The sequence below is a fragment of the Globicephala melas genome, chromosome X, assembly GCF_963455315.2.
Source record: "Globicephala melas chromosome X, mGloMel1.2, whole genome shotgun sequence".
Lineage (NCBI taxonomy): Eukaryota > Metazoa > Chordata > Mammalia > Artiodactyla > Delphinidae > Globicephala > Globicephala melas.
The window spans coordinates 68,156,782-68,180,552 of NC_083335.1; the positions used below are offsets into that span (position 1 = coordinate 68,156,782).

At 41.9% G+C, this 23,771-nt stretch overlaps 2 protein-coding genes across 12 annotated transcripts in view; both read right to left on the reverse strand.

Annotated features, from left to right (window-relative positions):
* TAF1 (TATA-box binding protein associated factor 1) overlaps positions 1–10,226 on the reverse strand; it is a 98,749-nt gene extending 88,523 nt beyond the window's left edge. For 9 of the 11 annotated variants that reach the window (XM_060292773.1, XM_060292772.1, XM_060292771.1 and 6 more), the window contains exons 1-8: positions 10,008–10,226; positions 8,876–8,990; positions 8,621–8,737; positions 5,160–5,279; positions 3,804–4,045; positions 3,218–3,436; positions 2,608–2,826; positions 2,047–2,254 (exon numbers count right to left, since the gene is read on the reverse strand). In XM_060292773.1, the coding sequence (XP_060148756.1) occupies positions 2,047–2,254; positions 2,608–2,826; positions 3,218–3,436; positions 3,804–4,045; positions 5,160–5,279; positions 8,621–8,737; positions 8,876–8,990; positions 10,008–10,208 (1,441 nt within the window). In that variant the 5' untranslated portion in view covers positions 10,209–10,226. The remainder of the gene's footprint in view (positions 1–2,046; positions 2,255–2,607; positions 2,827–3,217; positions 3,437–3,803; positions 4,046–5,159; positions 5,280–8,620; positions 8,738–8,875; positions 8,991–10,007) is intronic. The other 2 variants (XM_060292776.1, XM_060292774.1) reach the window with 1 other exon arrangement.
* Positions 10,227–13,702: 3,476 nt separating this feature from the next.
* Positions 13,703–21,490, reverse strand: LOC115849485 (rho-related GTP-binding protein RhoG-like). Its single transcript, XM_030850775.2, has 2 exons — positions 21,379–21,490; positions 13,703–17,119 (listed from the first exon to the last, which is right to left on the reverse strand). The coding sequence occupies exons 1-2, from the start codon at positions 21,478–21,480 to the stop codon at positions 16,529–16,531; spliced, it is 693 nt and encodes a 230-aa protein (XP_030706635.1). The 5' UTR covers positions 21,481–21,490; the 3' UTR covers positions 13,703–16,528.
* Positions 21,491–23,771: the final 2,281 nt, after the last annotated feature.

The following is a 23,771-nucleotide window of genomic DNA, read 5'->3' on the forward strand; positions in this document are numbered from 1 at the left end:
ATTAAACTTCAAAGCTTCTGCACAGCAAAGGATACCATAAACAAGACCAAAAGACAACCCTCAGAATGGGAGAAAATATTTGCAAATGAAGCAACTGACAAAGGATTAATCTCCAAAATTTATAAGCAGCTCATGCAGCTTAATAACAAAAAACCAAACAACCCAACCCAAAAATGGGCAGAAGACCTAAATAGACATTTCTCCAAAGAAGATATACAGACTGCCAACAAACACATGAAAGAATGCTCAACATCATTAATCATTAGAGAAATGCAAATCAAAACTACAATGAGATATCATCTCACACCAGTCAGAATGGCCATCATCAAAAAATCTAGAAACAATAAATGCTGGAGAGGGTGTGGATGAAAGGGAACCCTCTCGCACTGTTGGTGGGAATGTAAACTGATACAGCCACTATGGAGAACAGTATGGATGTTCCTTAAAAATACTAAAAATAGAACTACCGTACGACCCTGCAATCTCACTACTGGGCATATACCCTGAGAAAACCATAATTCAAAGAGTCATGTACCAAAATGTTCATTGCAGCTCTATTTACAATAGCCCGGAGATGGAAACAACCTAAGTGTCCATCATTGGATGAATGGATAAAGAAGACGTGGCACATATATACAATGGAATATTACTCAGCCATAAAAAGAAACGAAATTGAGCTATTTGTAATGAGGTGGATAGACCTAGCGTCTGTCATACAGAGTGAAGTAAGTCAGAAAGAGAGAGACAAATACCGTATGCTAACACATATATATGGAATTTAGGGAAAAAAATGTCATGAAGAACCTAGGGGTAATACAGGAATAAAGAGACAGACCTACTAGAGAATGGAATTGAGGATATGGGGATGGGGAAGGGTAAGCTGTGACAAAGCGAGAAAGAGGCATGGACATATATACACTACCGAACGTAAGGTAGATAGCTAGTGGGAAGCAGCCGCATAGCACAGGGAGATCAGCTTGGTGCTTCGTGACCACCTGGAGGGGTGGGATAGGGAGGGTGGGATAGGGAGGGTGGGAGGGAGGGAGACGCAAGAGGGATGAGATATGGGAACATATGTATATATATAACTGATTCATTTTGTTGTAAAGCAGAAACTAACATACCATTGTAAAGCAATTATACTCCAATAAAGATGTTAAGAAAAAAAAAGGGAAGGAAAAAGAAAAAAAAACTATTTCTTAGATATAAAAGACGTTTTTGGTTTTCCTCTGAATTATAAAAGCAATCCAGATTAACTCAAGAAAATCTGGAAAATACACAAAAGGTATAAAGAAAACTGCGAAGCTGTTTGTGATCTTACAAACTATAAGGAACCACTGTAAATCCCATAGTATATTCCCTTTTAGTAAACTTTCTGTTCATACAGTGTGTTTTTCTTTTTCACTTATGCAAACAGGTTATCAAATATGCCACTTCATATCTGGGTTTTTTTTTCCATTTAAAATGAATTTCTCATGTCATTAAACATTTTTATGAAGAGCTTTAAATGACGTAAAATAATATTACATTATGTGAAAAGCACAACATGTAAAATTGAATGAGCTCAGCTACATACACACACAAGACAGAAAACTGAAAGAAAAATACACCAAAATGTTAAAGCTGATAGTCTCTAGATGGTAGGATTACCAGTGATTTTTGACACTGTACTGTATCTTCACAGTTTTCTACATTAAGCATAGCATACCTTTTTTGAGTGTCCACGTGTATTTAAGAAGGAAAAAAGCAAATTGTAGAACGATAAAGATAAAGGGCCTTTGGAAACAAAAGTAGACTATAAAGATAAAAGCATTGTTACAGTTCAGAAAGATCTTTAACTTCAAAGTAGTTTTCACATTTTTCTAAAGAGAAATCAGAGTCCAACCTAGTTCATTAACAGTGTAAAAAAAACATTACAGACTAGAATCAGGGCTCAGATCCAAAACATTTCACTGTCCCTCAGCAGCCAAGATGACAGCTAAGCCTACTTAAGATGACTGAGATGAAGGACAGTTTGTGCTGGACTCAGCGGGCATAGATGCACACCTTGTTGAACATTGTAAGCCATGGCATTCCTAGTCATGCTGGAAGGAAGCCAGCCTGCCAAGCTTGCACGCTGTGGTTTTGTCCCTTTGTGTTTGACATCCTCGCCATCCCAGATGATATCATCCTCCCAATGCAGCTGTGTCACCATCAGGAAGTTTTCATCAGCCAGAAGATCAGTGCCACTGGTTTCCTCAAGTTTCCTGAAGTCCTACACAAGTAGGAGAGGAACAACAAATCCCTGAATGGTCACTTGTCAGAGTTCCCACTCCAAATGCCACAACAGATACATCAAGTGTGGTCCCTGACTTGAGAAAAGAACCTGATAACAAAGGGGTATCTGCCTCCTCCCACTCCTAGTCTGGCACAGCACTCACCTCACAAACAGAATCCTTGCAGTGGGGCCAAGTTGCTAGGGTGATATACCACACGAAACAAAAGGCTTGGACACCTCAATCTCCCACCAAGGAAACCCTACCCAGTGTCTCCCCAGTTGAAAAGTAAAGTAAAACTGATAGGGCTCTGGGCACAGTGATTCCTTTCTTACATACCAGTGTTACTTACCTCCATCATTCTACATTTCATCACAGGTTCAAGTTCCATCTTTCTCAGTTTGAAGCCATAGTCAAACCCACTGCCATCTTCAGGAACACCCAGCATATCATACCACAGTCTAGCAGGACCATAACGCCACTCAGCCACTCTTGGCTTGGTGTCTGTCACTTTATCTGTATCTCCAGTTGACTGGGAAAACTTGGACTCCACAGGAGCCATCATTGTGATCTGTAACAGAATAAAGTAGAAGGGGAGGAAGATATCCTGATCCCAGATGCTCTAAGGCTACAGGGAGTTAAGAGGCAGGAGGGGAACTTAGAGGAGCCGTAAGGATGATTCTTGAACAGGACTGGAGTTCGAATGTAAACAATGGAGGTATATCATGGCATACTCTATCATTCAACTTTCCTACTCATCAGTGTATCACCATCTGCCTGTCCCCAATACTTTTCTATTACAACAGGGAAGGGACAGCCACTGGGATTGAAATCGTGATTACTTAATGATAATCAGCACAGGACACTACCTGCTAAGGTATCATTTTCAATTTAGACATAAGCTAGGGAGAACTCATTTGTTCCCCTCTTAGGTCTTAATTCCAGATCTCTACTTTGCCTACTTCATCATCAGAGAGACACTGCTCTGGAGGTGGTGGTGGAGCGTAGTCGTAGTTCCACAAAGATTTCTGGTTGACTTCTGATTCTACTGAGCACTCCACCTCCTGGATCTGCTCTTCCTGTATTAGTTCACGGTGCTTCTTCTTCCTCTTTCTCCGAGCACTCCGCCAAACAGATGGGACATTCTTCCCTGGTCCAAAAAGACGTAGGAAGCGTAACACCTAGAACACAAAACGTGCTTCTATGTCAGAGACTCAATGTCAGATAGGAAAACAGTAGCTCTGAGTCTGGAAACTCCCTTGAGGATTCTACTCAACTGTGAGGGAGGGATCAAGAAATGCTGAACTCAGATTTATAACATCTGCCAAGAAAGTAAAGTGTTCATTAATAATTTGGATTAGTTCTTTTTAAACAGAAAGGACAATTTCTAATGAGAACTATATAAATCACATGTACTATCAATGCACAAAACTTAAAAAAAGGAAACCTTTAGATTCTACCCATTCCATATTCAATATCTTAACAACACAACTCAGTATCTACAAGAGGGCAGTGGTTTGCAATGTGGACATTCTCCATAGAAAGTACCTTCCCAGGACGAAATTCTGGGAAAAGTTCTGTGACACTCGGCAACAGCTTGGTGGCATCATGCTGCATAATCCCAGCCAATGGTAGGGTCAGCTTTCCATCCTCAGATTCTGCCTGTGTTGCTTCCTGAGGTCCCATCTCAGATTCTGAGTCAGAGGAACTACTGAAGTCCACTTTCTCTGAGGCCAAAGAGGAAGGGGCAATGATGGAGGGCAAGATGATGCCTTCTCCATCCTCAGACACTGCAACAAGGAAGAGAAACCCCTTTGGCATGTAACTGTGAGCATATTTCCTCAAATTCAGCCAACACCCACTCTAGGCTTAAGCATGGCTCAATGGCAGGGGATACAGTTCCAAGCACCCAGATTACTAGTAGGCAACCCAGAAAACTCATTCCAACTCATTATCTCCCACCATCCCCAACTCACCTTGTACCTGGTACCCTGGGGTTGTGATGAGAGAAAACAAACACTATTACTACATTTACTACTTTCTGTAAGTATATTAGGTTAAAGAAATGTGACCAATAGAAAAATTACATAACACTTTTATACCAGTCAGGCCTTATGTCCGATTCAGGGACCCATAAACTGGAGAGATTTTTTTAAGCCCACAGGGTAACAATGAAATTATTTAGCATAAAATAAGATCTATACCACAAATGCTACTTAGCCTGCAGACTAAAAAGGAAATGGCTTAAAACTCTAATAGGAGACACTTAGGTTGACATAAGCCTCAAAATACAGGAGATCAAAGATACTGCTCTTCCCCAATCTTCTAGCCTAGAACAGGGTTACTTACTGCTGTTGCAGACATAGGAATAGGTGAGACGATCATTAAAGACCCTGCCTTTGAAATCTCTGACTCTGACAGGTGGCTCTAAATGATTTATACACATTCTAGGTGCCTTCCTATTTAATCATTTCTTTTAAAGAGAGTCATCTAAACAGGTAGATTCCAAATACCAGTACAGATCAGTTGCATCAGAAACTGCTTGGGGGAATTCTCTGAAATCCCTGAGCTCTACCTCAGATCTTCTGAATCAGATTCTCCAAGGGTGACAGTCAGAAATCTGTATTTTTTTAAAAGACTCGAGGTGATTCTGATGGGCAGCCAGATTTGAGAACCACACTGACCTAAACTACTTTTTCTTGAGCGCATGTTAAAATACTGTTGCCAAATGTTTTAAAAGTAAAATTTCCCTTTAATACTGAAATTTGAAAATTGTATGAATCACTTCTAGAAGTTGTGTCCTTTCCTAGCAGCTTAATTTTAATAGCCCACTATGAGCATGCCAAAAATTTGGACCAGGAATGGAACTTGCTCCTCAGACAAAAATAGACAGTCTCTACTTACCACCAGTAATAGCATCCTGGTCCTTATCCTTCTTCATTGGTCCTGGGGGTGGAGGTGGAGGAGGCATCAACTTGCAATCAATGTCTTCACAATCAGCATCATAGTCATCCTCATCATAATCTAATAAAACCAAGAAAGTGATCTCCTCAATATCCAGAATGTCACACAACAGCCTTGAGCTCCCTTGTCGTTCAAGAATTTAAAGCACCACATGAAGAACTAGGCAGATGCCTTGACAACACACAAGAGATGCAGTTTCTGCCTTCAGAAAGAGATGGCACCATATTGCCAAGTGCTATGAACACCATGTATATCTCACACAGGAATTTAGGAAGCTCCCAAGAACTGTTTAAAACCTTTGCTCCTTCTCCTGGTCAAACCCTGTTCCTTTATTTTCATGCTACTCAATCTCATAACGGAATTGAACATTCTTCTTTCCTCTGTCATTTTAAGACTGGACTTTTTTCTCACCTCCCAAGTCTTTGACACATTTTTTTCTGTCTACCTTCTATAGTCTGTTATTCTTTTCACTACCCTTTAACCAATGGCATCACTCAATACTTAGTCCTGAACACTCTGCTTTTATTCCTCTATACACTCTCCATTCCCTTTCTAAAGAATCACCTTTATCCAGACTAAACTCAAATCTGTTCAGTCTTGCCCTGACTTAGTCCCTCTACAATTGCACTGCATGTTCTGCTGCCTGAAGAGCTTTTCCATTCATATATTCAACAACCGCATTCTGTATCACACTGAAATATCCTTCAACTCTTTTAAATTCCCTTTTGTTACTATCAATACCACCTCCATCCTCATTTTCCCAGCTTATGATTTTAGCCTCCTGTCTCCTTCATCAATCTCTTACCCCCAACACACCTTTTCCAATCAATCATTAATAGTAGTCATTATAGCAACTTCTATTCACTGAGCTCCCATTATGTGCCATGTACTTTTAGCTATTTTATCTATAATCCTCCCAATAATGCTACAAAGTAGGAATTATTCTGAGATACAGAAGCGAAGTGACTTAGGGCCATACAGTTTTAAGTGACAAAAGTCAGAATTCAAGCCTGGTTTAACAACAGTGTCTTTCCAACACGCTTGCTCACTCACCAAGTTCTACCGATGTTTTATCAGCAACTCTCAAGTCTGACACTGCCTATCATTTTCCACAACTGTCACCCTATTCCAGACCTTGATAACTTTTGATAACTTTACATCTAGCCCACAAGAACTGTCTCCAAGTTAGTCTGCCCCTTCACCCTTTTTCTAATCAAAACCCCAAAGCAACAAGCATCACTTTTCATTTTCATTTAGGAAGGAAAGACAACTAACATTTAGAGAGCATCCACCACGGCACTGTTCTATGTAGGTGCTTTCATACCATGTGATAATGAACTTGAATTCCCACCAAAGTCCTATTAATGAGGTAGGTATTAATACACTTATTGCAGAAAGAAAACTGACGGATTACTACAAATGAGAAATCCAAGCCTCAGAGACTGAGCAACTTTCCCAGGGTCAAACTAAATATGGAGTTGGGACTTGAACCTATGACATTCTGACTCCAAAGTCCATCTTCTTTTCATTATACCATCCTGCTTCTTACTCAACAATCTATATCAGTTTACAATCCTTTATGGCAGCAAACCCCAAGTAATGCGTACATAAAGGTGCTGTCAAATTGCTCTATGGTTGGTTCTTACTATTTGGTGTATGTTTTCCACTCCTTCCAAGAAAACTTGCTGGCCAATTCCCCCCACACTACTTGCTTATTCCTATCTCCCAACCTTTACGCAAGCCATGTTTCCAAACCACAATGCCCTGCTGCGACCTCTTCATCAAACCTTATCTTTCAAAATTTTGCTCAAAATTCACCTCCATGAAGCCTCTTCTAATGACCTCCATCTACTTCTAATTATTCCAAAGAAACACCCTTATCAATCAAGCCATGTGAAAGGGCCAATGCCAGGGAAGGAGGAAGCTAAGGGCATAGATGAAGGTACCCTCAGAGGACAAGAGAACTTGGAAATGAGCTTCCCACAGTACTGAGACTCTATCAAATACAGCATCCTCCTTTTCCAGGAGGCCAGCTCACACAACCCAACTAAGAACCCCCCACCTATCCTCTTCCTTACCATCCCTAGCCAAGACAACAAATCCAAAACTGAAAACTATAACATGCCCTGAAAAATCAGATCTGCTACCACCTCCCCCTCAGCCTAAGTCAGGGTGCTCAAACAAATAGTTATGCTATTTGACTTAGCTAGTCTGGCAGCCCTTCAAAATTAAGTATAACACTCTATACAGAAATATGAGCTGGCAACTGGTTTATGTCTTCTTATTATGAATAATTATGTTTTGCAGTCATTTATCTCACCTTCCCCAAATGATAACAATATCCCTGAAAGTAAGGCCTGTACCTTCTATTTTTCTAGGTTACTTCTTGTGTATGTGGTGCAGTTAATTCTCTTTATATAAGAAGCACCCAAATATATTAACTGGCTCTGAAGAAACTAAGTTCAGCTCTTTACCAAGGTTTTATCTATACTTCTCAGCAGCCTGAAATCTAATTCAAAGAGGTGGATAATGAATAAACAGTGAACAACTTCATACGAAAGTCCCAAACAGTGAAAGGTAGTACAGGGCAGTGGAAAGAATGAACTAGGATCAGCAAGTCTAGGTTCCAGACCACAAAGCCGAGCTACTCAAAAATCAGAAAATGGATTTTATCATCTTTGTACTTTACTATCACAGTTTATAACACATAACGGGTGCTCAATGCCTAATAAACTGAAATGCTGAATTAGTCAAGGTCTGCCACTAGTAACTACAGAAATTTTGATAAAGTTCCACATTTTATTAAAGTTTTCTGAAGTTCCAGGTTTCCATATCTATGATGAGGTTAAGAATAAATAATCACTAAAACCCCTTCAAACTCTGACATTTTGATTCTATAATGTAGCACCTTATACTAGGAGGAAAACCCATGTTGTGAGCAAGCATTAAGCGCACTGTGTCGGCATACAGGTAGTGAGTGATTAACAGAAGCTGAGCCGATAAATACATGTGCTTGTTTATATACAACATAGCATACTTAATCTTTCTTCAACTACCAATTCCTTGAGGACAAAGACTGAGTTTAAATAGCATCTAAAACAGTACTGTGAACCCCATAGGTACTCAAATACCAGATGATAAGGAGAAAAGAATTATCATCCTTATTTGGCATTCACCAAGAATTTGGGACTAACCAGTATGAGGAATAAAAGCCTGAGTATAGTAACGCTGCCCCAGAACACAAAAGAGGACAGCAGCTACTTGGAACTGAGCTGACAAAGGGAGAGAAGCAAAGACATAAAGAGCAGAAACAACGACAGAAAGCTTGGATAGAAACAAACTGGACTACACAGCAAGAAAATGTACTGGAGTGCTCTTAACTGATGGCACCAAAGAATCACCTGCATGGCAAAGGGGCTGCAAGGTCCCCATTGTTTGCTGGTATCTTCGGCTTTCATCTTCTGCTACCTCATTAATGTCTGAATAGTCCACAGCATCTTCTGTACTCCTGATCCATCCTATAAATAAAAAGGGGAGGTAGATCTAAACAAAGAGCAAGAAACTTTCGCTCCCTTAGATAATTCCCACTGAAAAGTACATGTACAGTAAGTGGCTAGCCTCCTCCCCCACCTTACTCCCCATGACCCAGACTTCACCTTCATCATTTACCAGGGCACCGTCAGTCCCGATCAATTCTTCATTTGCTGTGAGTTCAGTGATCAGGCTGCCCAGACCCAAAGCCCCCAAGCCTGCCAAGCGCTTCTTACACTCCTAAAAAAGGGACAGCACCAGAATCAAAGACAATACCTAAACCTAAGTTTCCCACACCACAAGGCTTATTTCCCAGATCCACGACAAAGCTATAAATCCATCTGAAAAACGACTCGGCAGCGTGCTAAAAGCAGCATCACATCTGAGAACTGTAAAGTACATCTTCCACTAAACTCCACATTGATCAGATCTTTATTAACACATCATGTCCAATTTCATCACCATCCTTTAAACTAATGTAAGGAAAGATTATTCAAGGAACACCCACCAAGACTAAATAAGTGGAACAGCAGTTGCCTGAATAAAGGCTAAGGAAACTGAGGTCATTCCGATCAGAGAAAGCAAGGCAAGAACTTTACTGCTGTCTTTATTGTGTGTTGCAGGGAATGAGGAATATTGGTATTTTCTCCTTGGGGAGACGAACTTAAATGAAGCTAGGTGAGTGTCAGGCGCAAGAAACTATTTCATGAATGTCAGTGAACGATGGGAAAACTATGTAAGAAGTGCACTGGGACCAGAAGGGGTCTGCCCTGGATAGTTCGAACACTGGCTGGTCTAAGAACTGGGACCTGAACCACGTGATTTGGTGTAGGTCCTGTCCTCTCGCTCTAGATCCTCCTCTAGCCAGCGATGGCACAAATGCAGTTTCAAGAATCTCCAAAGTTCTCGTAGCAAAGGTTTGAAAGCACTCTCACTAGGTTAAGCTGCTATTTCTCCATCTAACTAGCTCCAAAGCCACCCATATCAGCGCCGCTGACGTCCCAGAGCTTGCCTACTGTTCTCCTCTCGTCTCCACCCTCGCCCAAACTGAGCCCCCTCGCTCTCCGTTACTGCACAATCTTTGCTAGCATGGCAACCGCTTCTCTGGTCCTCTTCGCGTACGTTAAGGGCGCCCTCTCACTGGGGGAGGGCCGCATCGCCCTCTTTTTCCAGTTCCTAAGACCACTCAACTCTCCTCACTCCACCTTTTCCTTAGCCGATCCACCCCCAGCCCTATCCCCACGCCCATCCCCTCACATCATCCAAGACGCTTTCCCCCTCCAGCTGCCCGGCTCCATTAATGTTGCCGAAAAGGAAACCGGCTAAAGAAAATGGGCCGCCTCCAGCGGAATCTTCATCGCTGTCCGTGTCTGACATGATGGCGGCGTCGATGCGGGCAGCCGCTACGGGGAAGAGGAAACCCCAGCCTCGTCCCATAGTCCGGAAATAAACTGTCATGTCGACCAGAAGTGACTCACAGAGTTCAGTGACCCTACCAGCCCCTACCGGATGCGGAATAAAGAAAAACAGAACCGGAAAGGCCGCCAGTCCTACGAGAAAGGAGAATTGGTGTCACTACATTACTAGAGGCTTTTGATTGGATTATATGCGATCAGGAGGCTGGATCTGTGAAAAGCGGTTAGTCAGAGAAAACGTTCGCTCCCGCCCCCTTCCACTTATCTAAGCAGGAGCTGTCTCAGTGCACTGGGGGGAGAGTGCTTCCTAGGTCACGTGATCTACGTACTGGTAACCGCAGGTAACCACGCCACAGAACATGGAAGTAAAGATTAGAACCGGTTTTTCTCGTCTGTGTTGTCTCCTCTTGTACTGTTTCGTTCCAAAGAGAAACTGGCAGTGTGCCAAAGGTACCTTTGCAGTTAGTTGTTTTGAATTAAAATTTACCCTTAGAAATGGACTTTCTCCCCTCCTGTTTTTTTCGGGAAATGTGAAACTAAAAGATAAGTAAAACGAACAGGCGAACCTTAACCTAGATTCACAGTTTTAACATTTTGCTAGGTTTGTTTTCCTGAACCATTTAAAAGTGGGTTACGGATATCGTGATTCTTCACCCCTAAAAATACTTTTTTCTACACAACCACAATACCATTAGCACATATTTAAAACTTAACATTAATTCAATATCATTTAACATACAGTCCGTATTTAAATTTCCAAAATTGTCCTAATTGGAGCATTTTACATTTCAATCCGGGATCCACTCAAGGTTCATGCATTGTATTTGTTTATCTCCCTTTAGTCTCTCAATCCAGAATCGACCAGCTTTTTTCTTTGTGTTGCATGACCGTACGTATTTGGAAGTTGTCTTGAAGGGAAGGGAAGTTGTCTTGAAAATATTCTATATGCTGAATTCGTCTAATCTTTTCTTGAAAGTGATTCCGGTTAAATATCTTACCTGTCATCAGACGGCACAATGTCAGGTTGTCCCAATGTTGGTGATACTAAATTTGATCACTTCAAAAAGGTGTCCACCAGATCTCTCCGTCGCAATGACACATTTTTCCTTTTGTATTAGTAAATAACCTATGGGGTGGTACTTTGAAATTCTGTGAATATTCTGTTCCCTATCCCCTTGCACCCAAAGGTTTTAGCATCCGTCGATGATCCTTGCCTGAATCAATTATATTGGAAGAGTGCAAAAGGGTGATTTTTCTAATTCTTAATTCCTTCTACATTTATTAACTGGACTTATTCAGTAAAGAACTTTCCTTTTTCTTATCTCCTTTCTTGTATTTTTATTTTAATGTGTTACAATCTAACACCATCATTATCCTTTTTGATCCTCAAACTGTTACAAATTTGTCCAATGGTTACCACTTCACTCTGGCTCCTGTGTCCTTTTGACATGACCCCAATTAGTCTTTGAGCACTTCCTTGCTTTTTGGCACAAGATGTTCCAGGCTCACTCTGTGCATTCCCTGTCCTGGATCTGATATAAGCCATTTCTCCAAGGAGCCCTGGTTCCTTTTAGTGGGGAATGGTGTTTAGAAACTGGGGCATCGGGAATTCCCTGGTGGTCCAGCGGCTAAGACTCCGCCCTCCCAATGCAGGGGGCCCAGGCTCGATCCACATGCAGCAACTAAGAGTTCGCGTGCTGCAGCTAAAGATCCCGCGTGCCGCAACTGAGACCCGCCACAGCCAAATAAATATTGTTTTTTAAAAACAAAACTGGGTCATCATTGCTTGTAGGCCCTTTCAGTGGAGAGAGAGAAAAAATTTTAAATTAATGAGTTTATACTAATACCTTCGATTCAAATCTAATACCACAGGGTTCTCCCTCGCCGTTCCCCATTTCATATTTGTATCTTGCTTCTCTTACAATGAAAACTCTGGTTCCTAACACCAATATATTACTCTTTTCAGAATTACAAGACCAATACCACTACCAACAATTAACCTAAGTAAAGTTCAGAAGTTCTTCGCAGTTTTCTGTCCTTAGACTATATCCTATTAAAAATTACATGAATCTTTTTTTTTCCTCTGTGGAGTTGTTTCCGTTTGTATTCAACTTTAGGATTTGCTTTTATTGTCCTTTTTAATAAAAAGGATAAAAATTTTATAAAATTTTTATTTTTAAAAAATGTAAACTTTTACATGGTTCAAAGTCAAAACTATTTAAAAAGCTATTTCCAGAGAAGTCTTGCTCCCATGCCTACGCTCTCTGCCCCATTGTCACCCACTCCCTGTAACCATTTTCATTAATTTCTGGTTTATCCTTCGTTTATTATTTTTTCAATTGAGGCGTAATTGACATTAACATTAGTTTCAGATGTACAGCATGATTCGCTATTTGTATTTCCTTTTTCTTTTTGAAAATATATGCAAATGAGTATGTTCTTATCTCTTCTTTTTCGTTATATACCCATGTATTGTTTGATTCCGTTTATATGAAATGTTCAGAAAAGACAAAGATTAGTGGTTGCCTAGGGCTGGGGGTGGGAACGGGGATTAACCGCATGAGGGATCTCTTTGGGGTGATGGAAGTGTTCTCAAACTTAATTTTGGTGATGGTTGCATGACTCGGTAAATTTACTAAAAATCATTAAATTGTACACTTGAAATAGGTGAATTGTACAGTATGTAAATTATACCTCAATAAAGCTGTTTTTTAAAAAACACAAAACATGGTTTTGCACTTCTTTACTCACCAGCGCTATTTACAGTTGCCAGCCAGGATTGGGGGGGTTCTTTGTGTTTTTTTGTGGGGGAGGAGATCGAACCCACTCCCTCAGCAGTGAAGGCACAGAGTCCTAACCACTGGACCACCAGGGAATTCCCTAGTTCATTTTTATAACAAACGGGAAGATTTTTCTGAGATAACTGGAAGAGGCAAAAAATATTAAATGATATATCTTATCTTCACAACCCAGCCCCTAGCACAGTCAAGCCTGTAACACAGTAGGAGCTTGATAATTGTTTACTGAATGTAGTGTAATAAGTGAGGAAAATCACCAACAGGGAACTAACTGGTCTGTCATTATTGAAAACCAGGAAATGAAGCTAAATCCTGGGGATGAATAGGTAGGGGGTGGGCAGGAACTAGACAATCAATGTTAGCAGGGCAGACAGTTCCTTACCCTGATTATCTGATGTAGAGAAATAAGCACAGCTACACATAGGTGCCATGTGCAATATGACAATTATAGTTATTTCATCCTTTGCAAGCTGAAAAGCATTTAGAAACCACTCAAAGCAAAGGGGTGGTGGGGAGGAATTGCTTTGATTTTTAGAAAACGATGGACCCAGTAAAATCAGAAAAGTTTATTACCATTCCTTATGAATAATTTAAAAGTGATATTAGCATGTTAGTCTTCATACAAATTCCTTTCAAGTATAAAAACCAAGATGTCAGTGTATGCTTAAGACTACTAAATCAGACCAATACAAAACCACTCTCTCAGACTTGTGGATCACACCTCCATTTATTAGAGGACACAAATTTGCCCAAACCAAACCCAGGCTTACATTTGGGAATTTGCCAGGCAAAGGGAGAGCAGGAGGCACTATTAAATTAAAAGCCAACTTAAAAGATTTCAGTAGCTAATTAGAAAGTTCCCAGAGACCCAGGTGACAGCCATGTTTCTAACCCCTTTGAACCGTGAAGTCCCGTGAGCACCCAAGGTGGCATCAATCAGAACATCCTGAGACTGGAATACACTTTCATTTGGCTGCCTTTAGGAAAACCCAGTGACTCTACCCAAGGGCAGTGGGCACAGTGCCCAGAAGCCAGTTGACTTCTACGGTGGCCACGTTACTGTAACAGCAGCCCCACTTTCCAAAGTGCTACTGGGCCTTAGTTGAGGAGGTCCACCCTCACCCTCTTCCAGTTGACTCACTTCTCATACATAATCCCTGCCACCCCCAGGAGGCCCTGAGTCACACACTGGAAAACAGATACAATACATTGGACCTGAGATAGAAGGCAAGCGCTGGACAACAGTATTCATCCTGGATCCTCCACAGCTTTAGACAATCAGCAGTGTAGAAATATACACCAGTGAAGTACTATGTGAAGTGGAGGGTACAGTCATGAAGGAAAAAGAAAACAAAACACTAGTCCACCGTGAGGGAAAAGGCAACCAGAAGAAAAGGAGGAAGAATAGAGAATTTACATAACCATTTTTAGAAAATATTTATTTATTTATTTATTTTGGCTGCACCAGGTCTTAGTTGAGGCAGGCGGACTTCTTAGTTGCGGCAGGCGGGATCTAGTTCCCCGACCAGGGACCAAACCTGGGCCCCCTGCATCGTCAGCGCAGTCTTACCCACTGGACCACCAGGGAAGTCCCTACATAACCTTTTATCTTCTATCAATACTTGATATTTGACCTCCAGTTTCCAGGTTCTCCAAGAGTAGGGTTGCCAGATTTAGCAAATAAAAATACAGGATGCCCCATTAAATTTGAATTTCAGATAAACAGCAAATAATTTTTTAGTGTAAGTGTGTCCCAAATATTGCACGGAACACACTTATACTAAACAATTATGGTATTTTATCTGGCAACCCTATTCAGGAGGTTCAGTTAGCCTGAGGTTACTCTGATCATATCCCGTCAAAGAGCAACAGCAAGATGATCACAGAGCGAAGCTCAGGCACTCCACCCACCCCAAGGGGAGGTATGTGTTCCTTTTAGCTCCATTTCCCAAACTCTCAAAAATCCCATGCTGTTCTGGCAGGGTGAGAGGATATGTGCACGGTGGAGTTGTCAACCACTATTTGCCAGGTAGAGAAGTTAAGGTTTCCTTCCATATCAAATGAAGAAGGTCAAAAATACAACTAGGGAGAAGGAGCAGCAGGCCCGCTGGGATATGGAATCTGACTCCTTCCACCCCGAGAACAGGCTGAGCAACTCCAGCAACACCATCACAAGGGCGACGACAGCCCTGCGGCCTGGAAACCCAACGTACCCCAGCTCTCTTGGAGCAACCTCAAAAGGCACACAGGGCTGAACAAACACACAGGGAGATATACAGAGGCGGGAGGCACAGGAAGAGAGCAAGGTAGTCTTTATAGTGACTCAGAGGAATGACAGCAGAAGAGAAGTATCAGAGGGAATCACAGAACCCCCTGACAGTGACTGGCAGGACATTTTATTTCGTTGGTCGTTTCATTGGTTTTATTTAGGGGGTTAATCTTCAGTGGTCTTTCCTTCAAGCGGAAGGATGATGAGAGAAAAAAGAGCCACACAGAAGCCTCAGAGACACAGCTCTTCAGAGGGACTGTTCATTACACATCACCGTGCCTATTGTGCTAGCAGAATCCAAGAGCAGATCTGAACATCAGATCCCACAGCCAATATACTATCGTGACTAAGTGCCAAACCCACCTCCTGAGGATGGAAGAGGAACCAATAACAAGGCCATGGCTGGTAAACATTCCTCTCAAAGGCAATGAAGAGGGAAGCAGCACAAAGAACAGGACCACATTATGCTTTTTTCACAGTCTCCGCCATGAGAATTCCCAGTCCCTTGTAATCCAGCATCTCTGAAACTGTGTTCCCAGAGATGTTAATAGGTGTTGCATGGGGCCAAAAAACAAAAGTTCAGTGAAATAAGTTTGGGAAATATTGCATACTTATTAAAAGTTATAACTTCCTGCAGTAGAAGAAACTATTCGGCATTATTTAAATCACTGGTTCCTGCCTTATTTGACCACAGAACCCTTTTAAGAAACATCTATTACCATCTCACAGAACTCTAGAAATGCTGCTTAACCATTATTGCAAAAATATCTCCTCTCAAGAATGGAAAGAGCATGTCAACATTGGGAACACCCAGGAATCACACATAAGATGGTTTCCAAAAATTAGTATATCAGAAAGCTTAAGGCAATGATTTGAAAATTTGGAGAACCTTGTCCTTCTGTGAGGCACTTGCTCAACGGTAAATACAGCCAGGAACGCTGAAATTAGATTTTAAACAGCCAAGCAAAAGCCTACAAACAACAGTGCTAGGCTGCTCTGCTTAGTCGTGGCCTGGCCAGGACAGAAAAGAACAGCACTTGGTGGCATCTCCTCTTACCACTTCGACAGGAGAGACACACACACTCACTCTCTCAAACTTCCTCCAAAAGGTTCAGACCAAACTTCAAAGCAGCCAAGTGCAAACTAGCCTCTCCTTGTTCCTCCAAAAGCTGAATAACCTGGAGTCTAGGGTTTCCAGGGGAAGAGATAAGTGGCTCACGCTGGCATTGTTAAATGCTGTCAAAGGAATTCCCCCTTATTCTCCTTAGGTGCAGTCCCCAAGCAGCACCCCAAAAGCTATAAGAGGACACACTTCTTGCTGTTCTTCTTTGTGGCAGGGTAAAGCACAGCCCGGACAGCTTCTGAAAATACCTCATGGACCCCATCCTGCATCAGGGCTGAACATTCCAGATACTTCACAGCCCCCACCTGCTTAGCCAGGGAAGTGCCTTGCTGAGGAGTTGTGGGCACTAGGCTCTGTTCCTTCAGCTTCTTCACTGTCTCAATGTCACTTCGCAGGTCCCTCTTGGTGCCTACCAGCAAAACAGGTACATTGGGGCAATGATGGGAGACCTCTGGGTACCACTTATGCCTCACATTGGCATAAGAAGATGGGTTGCCAATGGAAAAACAAATGACGAAGATATTGGTCTGGGGGTAGGAGAGTGTTCGCAGTCGGTCATACTCCTCTTGGCCAGCTGTGTCCCACAGGTTCAGGCTGACGATCTGGCCGTCCACAGATGTCTGGGCACTATAGTTGTCAAAGACAGTAGGGATATACTCCTCGGGAAAGGCGTTTGTTGTGTAACTGATGAGGAGGCAGGTCTTACCTACAGCCCCATCTCCTACAACCACACATTTAATCGTCTGCATTCTTCCCTTGGAGTCCTACAGACAAGAGAGAAAGAAAGAATGTTCACAGACGTCTGGTTAATTTAGGGAGCCTAAGCCGTATAAACATTTCTCTCTGAGAAGAAAGAAAGGAGGTGAGACCCCCCCCACCGCCACCGCCACTTGCCTGGCCTCTTAACACTATGGAAGAGTCAGCTGCGAAAGGTTGCAGAGGGCAAGAATTCTTACCATGGAGTCCATGGACTGCTAGAGGATAAGCTTCAGTAGATTCTAGAAGCCACCTCTGCAGTTATGTGCAATATTATGTGCATAAGGAAATTTTTCTGGAAAGAAGATCCAAAGCTGTCATCAGACTCTCAAAAAGGACTGTGAGCCCAACAAGATAGGTTATTTATGTTGCAGTATCGTCATAAGGTCTGCATATACAGTATCAAAGGTTCTAAAATATAGCAGATGCTAAATAAATGTTAACTAATTAAAAAACAAAAAAATTGGTATAGAAAGAAGGTTCCCAAGGTTGAAACGAAAGGAAACATGTCTCTTACTTTGGGTCTGTGGCTATAGACTCAGCAAAGGACACTCTGTTCCTGAAAAAGTGACATCATAATATTGGAGAGAAAGGTAGGCCAGTCAGACTCAGCCATATAGAGAAGTGGCTAAGAGTCCAGACTCTGAAGTCAGACCTCCTGGAGTCGAAAACCAGTCCTCTCTTTTCCTAAGCTTTGTGAAACTCGGGCAAGTTTTTAACCTGAAGCTTACATGAAAGAATGCATGTGCTGTACTTATTAGTGCCTGCCACATAGGAAGTACTCATTAAGTGTTAGAAGCTACTATGACTTCACAGAAATTACTAATCTGCCGGGGAAGGCAAAAGTTCTATAATGTGAGTACAATGCTAGACAAACCAGGGGGTCTCACCCCTTCCGACCTTATCTGAGTAAAACTACAGGTCATAACACCACTATATTCTCGTCCATTTCTTCATGAATCAAGTATTTGCGAGTTAATGGTACAACACAGATGATCTCCAAGGAGCATGTTTACTATGAGCTCCCATGTCTGTATCCCCTTATTAATATTCTGTCAATGCCCTACTGTGTCAGTGCCTCCACAGCACTCCATTTTCTTTAGCTTCTTAACTAGTACCCTAATTTCAGATCCAATCCTCACGGCACTAACTTCAAGTGTCCGAACATGGAGGAAAGGGGACACATTATCATATGTATTTGATTATGGAAAAAAATTTGAGAATCAATTAGTTTCTCACCTTGGGAATGTGGGGGAATAGACACATTCCCCCATCCTGCTGTCTTATTAGCTAAGGTCTACATTAGGTCCATATCATAGACAAAAACCAGACAAAACAAAACAGCTCATTTTGGGTGAAGGTAAAAAAAAGTTGGCCTTCTCAGCATGCTTCGCACAGGCCCGCTAGGGGTAGCTCTCTCCTCACACAGCCAGCTCTGCCCAGTGAGGCGTTCCACCTAGAAGGCTTCCTTTCCTTGGCACAGGTCCCACAGCTAAAAGTCCAGAGCCTGATTCAGCTCTAGTAGGCAATCATCCCAGAAGACTCACTGACCATAGCTGTCTTTTTCCATCTAGGAATACGCATGAGGATCAAACACACAAGGTCAATGGAAACAGGGCAAAGTCACCACCACACTCCTTGAGAATAGCCTTCCTTGACTTTCCCAGTTTGGATTAATTTCTTTTGCCTCTGATAGCAATCACTCCCTGTACAACTCATCTTTCCAGCCGCCTCTAGGTATCATCCGGTGTCTCTGCTCAAAGTGACAACAGTGCATCTGAGGGGGTTGCTGAACCAGAGCAAAACTCTTAGGCACAAAGACCGTTTTGCATCCGAAGTTCAGCTCCTCACCTCTATAACTAGGAAGAGCCATCTACACTCTTTTCTACTTGTTTACGTCTACCAGTACTCCTGGTATATATAATAAATACCAGGCCTACATGATGAAATGCACCTAGAACATCCCAGGTCTGAACAAAACCAAAACATCCTCACCTATAGCAAACTCTCAAAGAAAGGGAAGGTTCAGCAGAAGTGGGGGGGGCTGCTTTGTACAGTTGACTCATTCATTCAGCCCACATATTCATTATACGATTTTCTCTGCTTGTGTGTATATTTGAAATTCTCCATATTTAACAAGTTTAAAAATAAGACTAAAAAATATAATCCAAGAGAATTGAAGACAGGATCTCAAAGAGATAATCGCACACCCACGTTCATTGCATCATTATTCACAATAGCCAAGAGATGGAAGCAACCTAAATGTCCATCGATGGACAATGGATAAAGAAGAAAAATATATATGCATATATATATAATTCAGCCTTAAAAAGAAAAAGGAAATCTTTTCATACACTACAACATGGATGAACCTTGAAGACATTATGCTAAGTGAAATAAGCCAGTCACAAAAAGCCAAATATTGCATGATTCCACTTATATGAGGTATCTAGAATAGTCAAATTCATAGAAACAGAAAGTAGAATGGTAGTTGCCGGGGGCAGGGGGAGGGGGAAATGGGTAGTTGTTTAAGGGGTATAGACTTTCAGTTTTTCAAGATAAAAAAATTCTAAAGATCTATTGCACAAAAATGTGCATATAGTTACTGTACTGTACACTTTAAAATGGTTAAAAATACTAAAAATAAAAATAATACTTTTTAAAGGGCTGGGAACTCTGAGAGAAGGCTAGGAGTTACAAGAGAGAGGCAAATATTCTGTTTATCACCCATATGAGAAAAGCTTGTTTCGTTCAGCTCCAGCATCCAGCACAATGCTGTCCGGTTACAGATCACCCACAGCTTTTCCCTCATCACCACCACTATCCACACACTCTCCCAGGCACTACTATGCACAATGCACTGCTAGGAGAGACTCAAAGAAGGGTTAAAAAATAAAGAACGATGATAGAAGTTTATAGTCTTAGGGTAAAGGCAGGACTTCTATAAAAAGGTAAACAATAATACACAGTAAAGCATGGTCCAGAGAAAAATAAGTTGCTATGAGGAAACAAGGGGAAATTAAAAACTGAGAGCCTGTTACAGGCATTGTGTAAAATACTTTCACATATCTTATTTAAGCTTCATAGTAGCACTGTAAAGTAGACATCACCTCAGCTCAGAGATCACTAAATATGCCTCTAGGATTGGAAATTGGAAGAGGCCTGGAGCTGCAGAGACCAACACCTCAGAAGGCATTCACTTTTAACCTTGGAATTACAGTTTCTTCTAAATCTTCCATTCTCATCTGACAAAGCATCCTTCTTCACATGTACATTTCCCAGCAGTCACTTTTCTCCTAGGTTAGAGGCACAACATAAAAGACCCCATAACTGGACTTCCCTGGTGGCGCAGTGGTTAAGAATCCGCCTGCCAATGCAGGGGCACGGGTTTGAGCTCTGGTCCGGGAAGACCCCACATGCCGCGGAGCAACTAAGCCGGTGTGCCACAACTGCTGAAGCCGGGGCGCCTAGAGCCCGTGCTCCGCAACAAGAGAAGCCACTGCAATGAGAAGCCCGCGCACCCCAACGAAGAGTAGCCCCCGCTCCCGCAACTAGAGAAAGCCCGTGCGCAGCAACGAAGACCCAATGCAGCCAAAAATAAATAAAATTTAAAAAAAGACCCAGTAGCAGTAAAGACAAGAATGTAGCTCAGAGTATTACTATTTCTAGCACATTCTCCCCCCAAGTCTCACCCTTTCCAAAAGTCAAACCCACTTGAAATCACTCTAACTTTCTGAAACTAAGACAATTCAGCAGAAGACCCTCATTTTTATTCACTACTTTCTGCAACTTAGTTATCTACTAAATCCGGGAAGCTTTTTCACATTGAAGACTGACTTTTTGGTTCAAGTCCAGTCAAAGACACCCCAGGGCGAAGGAAGCCATGTGAACACTCCCCAACCCGGAGCCAGGGAAGACTATCCTGCGCTTGGAAACTTAACCAGAGAGGCAATTCTAGTGACCCATCGATAGCCACCGCAAGCCCGCTCGGCCTTTCCCTCACATCCTTTCCACCGAGGGTCCTTGGTTCTGGGACTTCAGATGGACTCGTGAGCATGGGACAGAGAGGTGCCTCACGTCGGATTCACAAATAGGAAGAGCTGGCTCGATCTCCCCCGCTATACATACAACTCATCCCACTCTCAAATCCCTTCCATCCAAGGAGTGGCTCATATACTAAGGTAACCGTCCCGGGGATGGGGAGACTCGAAGAGAAAAGAGCGGATGAGGGGGCCTCCTGGTGGGGGTGGTTCTCCATAAGGATTACCCGGCAAACTAGTCGTCCTCCCGCGCTGTTGAACCGCAGCTGGCAGAGCCTCCCAGGCGTCTCTCGCTGGGCTGGGCAGGCTCGGCGGGCTCGGCGCCACATCCGGGCAGCTACCGAGTCCCGCCCCCGTCGTCGGACGCAGTCTCCCTCCGGTGCCCCGCGACCTCCTGGGAAATGGAGTTCTAGCGCCCGCCGCGTGCTCTGCAAGTCGTTGGCTTCTAAACTACACCTTTGGGTAATCAAGGATCTCTGGGGTCCCAGTTCCTCGGTTCGGAGGTCCCCGAGCTTCACATTTCCCGTGACAAAGTGAGGCCGCTTCCTCCTCCCCGGACCGCTGTTTTCTCCTCAAGACAAATATTAACATAAAGAGGCAGTCAGGGAACTGAAAAAGTGTTAGTAAAAACGGAGGCGATAAAAGAAAATGTGGTAGTGAGTTAAGGTAGCTGTCACCATATATTAGTTTGCATTTTCTAGAGTTTTATATAAATGAAATCATACAGTATGCACTTTTTTTAACAGCTTTATTGAGATATAAATTCACATACCATACAATTCACTCAAATTGTACAATTCAATAGTTTTTGATATATTACATTATTAATTTTTAAAAATAGTAGTAAATATATATAACAAAATTTGCCATTTCAACCATTTTTAAGTGTACAATCCAGTGGCGTTAAGTACATTCGCAATGTTGTGGAACCATCACCCTTGTCTATTTCTGAAACTTTTTCATCACCCCGAATAGAAACTCTGTACCCACTAAGCAATAGCTGCTCATTCCCCTCTTCCCACAGCCCCTGAAAACCAACCTCTAATCCACTTTCTGTCTCCATGAATTCGACTTGTCTAGCTACTATTCATCTATTGATGGACATTTGGATTGTTTCCAACTTTTGACTATTGTGAATAATGCTGCAATGAACACTGGTGTACAAGAATATGGTTTTGTTGATTTTTCTCTATTGTTTGTTTTCTATCTCACTGATTTCCACTTTGATCTTCATTATTTTTGTTCTTTGAGTTTTATTTGCTCTTCTTTTTACTGAAGTGAAAGCTGAAGCTATTGTTTTGAGACTTCCTTCTGTTCTGATATAGGTGTTTAGTGCTTAAAAATTACCCTGTAACTATTGTTTCAGCAGAATGTCATGAATTATATGGTGTGGTTTCATTTTCATTCAGTTCAAAATATGTTCTAATTTCTTTTTTGATTTCTTCTTTGTCCCATGTGTTGTCTAGAAGTGGATTAGTTTTCAAATATTTGAGGATTTTCCAGAGATGTTTCTGTTATTGATAGGTAATTTAAATTCCATTATTCATATTTTGTGTGACTTGAATCCTTTCAAATTCATTGAGACTTGTTTTGTGGCCTAGAATATAGCCTATCCTGGTAAATACTCCATGTACACTTGACAAGAATGTGTACTTTGCTGCTATTGGGTGGACTGTTCTATAAATGTCAACCAGGTCAATTTGGTTGATAGTGTTATTTACTTCTATATCCTTGCTCATTTTATGCCTACTCGTTCTATCAGTTATTAAGAGTATTGAAATCTCTGACTTGAATTGTGGATTTGTTTATTTCTCTTTGCAAGTTTATCAGTTTTTGATTCATGGATTTTTTTTTTTTTTTTTTTTTGGCCATGCCACGCAACATGTGAGATCTTAGTTCCCGGACCAGGGATCGAACCCGCACCCCCTGCAGTGGAAGCGCAGAGTCATAACCACTGGACAACCAGGGAAGTCCATGATTCACATATTTTTTAGGTCTTATATTAGATGCACAAGCGTTTAGAATTGTTATGTCCTCTTCATTAATTGACCCCTCTATCATTATGAAATTACCTTCTTTATTCATGGTATCTTTGCTCTGAAATCTACTTTGTCCAATATTAATATAGCCCCTCCAGCTTTCTTTTGACTAGTGTTATCATGGTACATCTTTTTTTTTACATACTTTTACTTTTAACCTATTTGTGTCTTTGTATTTAAGGAGTATTTTTTGTAGGAAGCATACGGTTGGGTCTTGCTTTTTTTACCCAATCTGATCATCTTTACCCTGTAACTGGGGTGTTTAGACCATCTACATTTAACGTGATTGTTGATTTGTGATTGTTAGGTTTGAGTCTGTCATCTTGCTATTTGTTTTCTATTTGCCCCATCTCTTCTTTGTTCTCTTTTTCTGCCTTCTTTTGGATTAATCAATATTATTTTTATTCCATTTAATCTCCTTTGTTGGCTTATTGGCTATACCCTCCCCCTTTTTTGGGGGGGGGCCACATCGAGCGGCATGTGGGATCTTAGTTCCCCAACCAGGGATCAAGCTCGCGCCCCCTGCATTGGAAGCATGGAGTCTTAACCACTGGGCCATCAGGGAAGTCCCTAGCTATACC

Bases quoted from the DNA above. Each gene is read 5' to 3' on its own strand.
- LOC115849485 (XM_030850775.2), bottom strand. From the start codon at position 21,480: ATGTGGCGCCGAGCCCGCCGAGCCTGCCCAGCCCAGCGAGAGACGCCT. The intron at 17,120-21,378 runs GTAATCCTTATG...TCTTGTCTGTAG, and splicing joins GAGGACGACTAGTTTGCCGG to GACTCCAAGGGAAGAATGCA.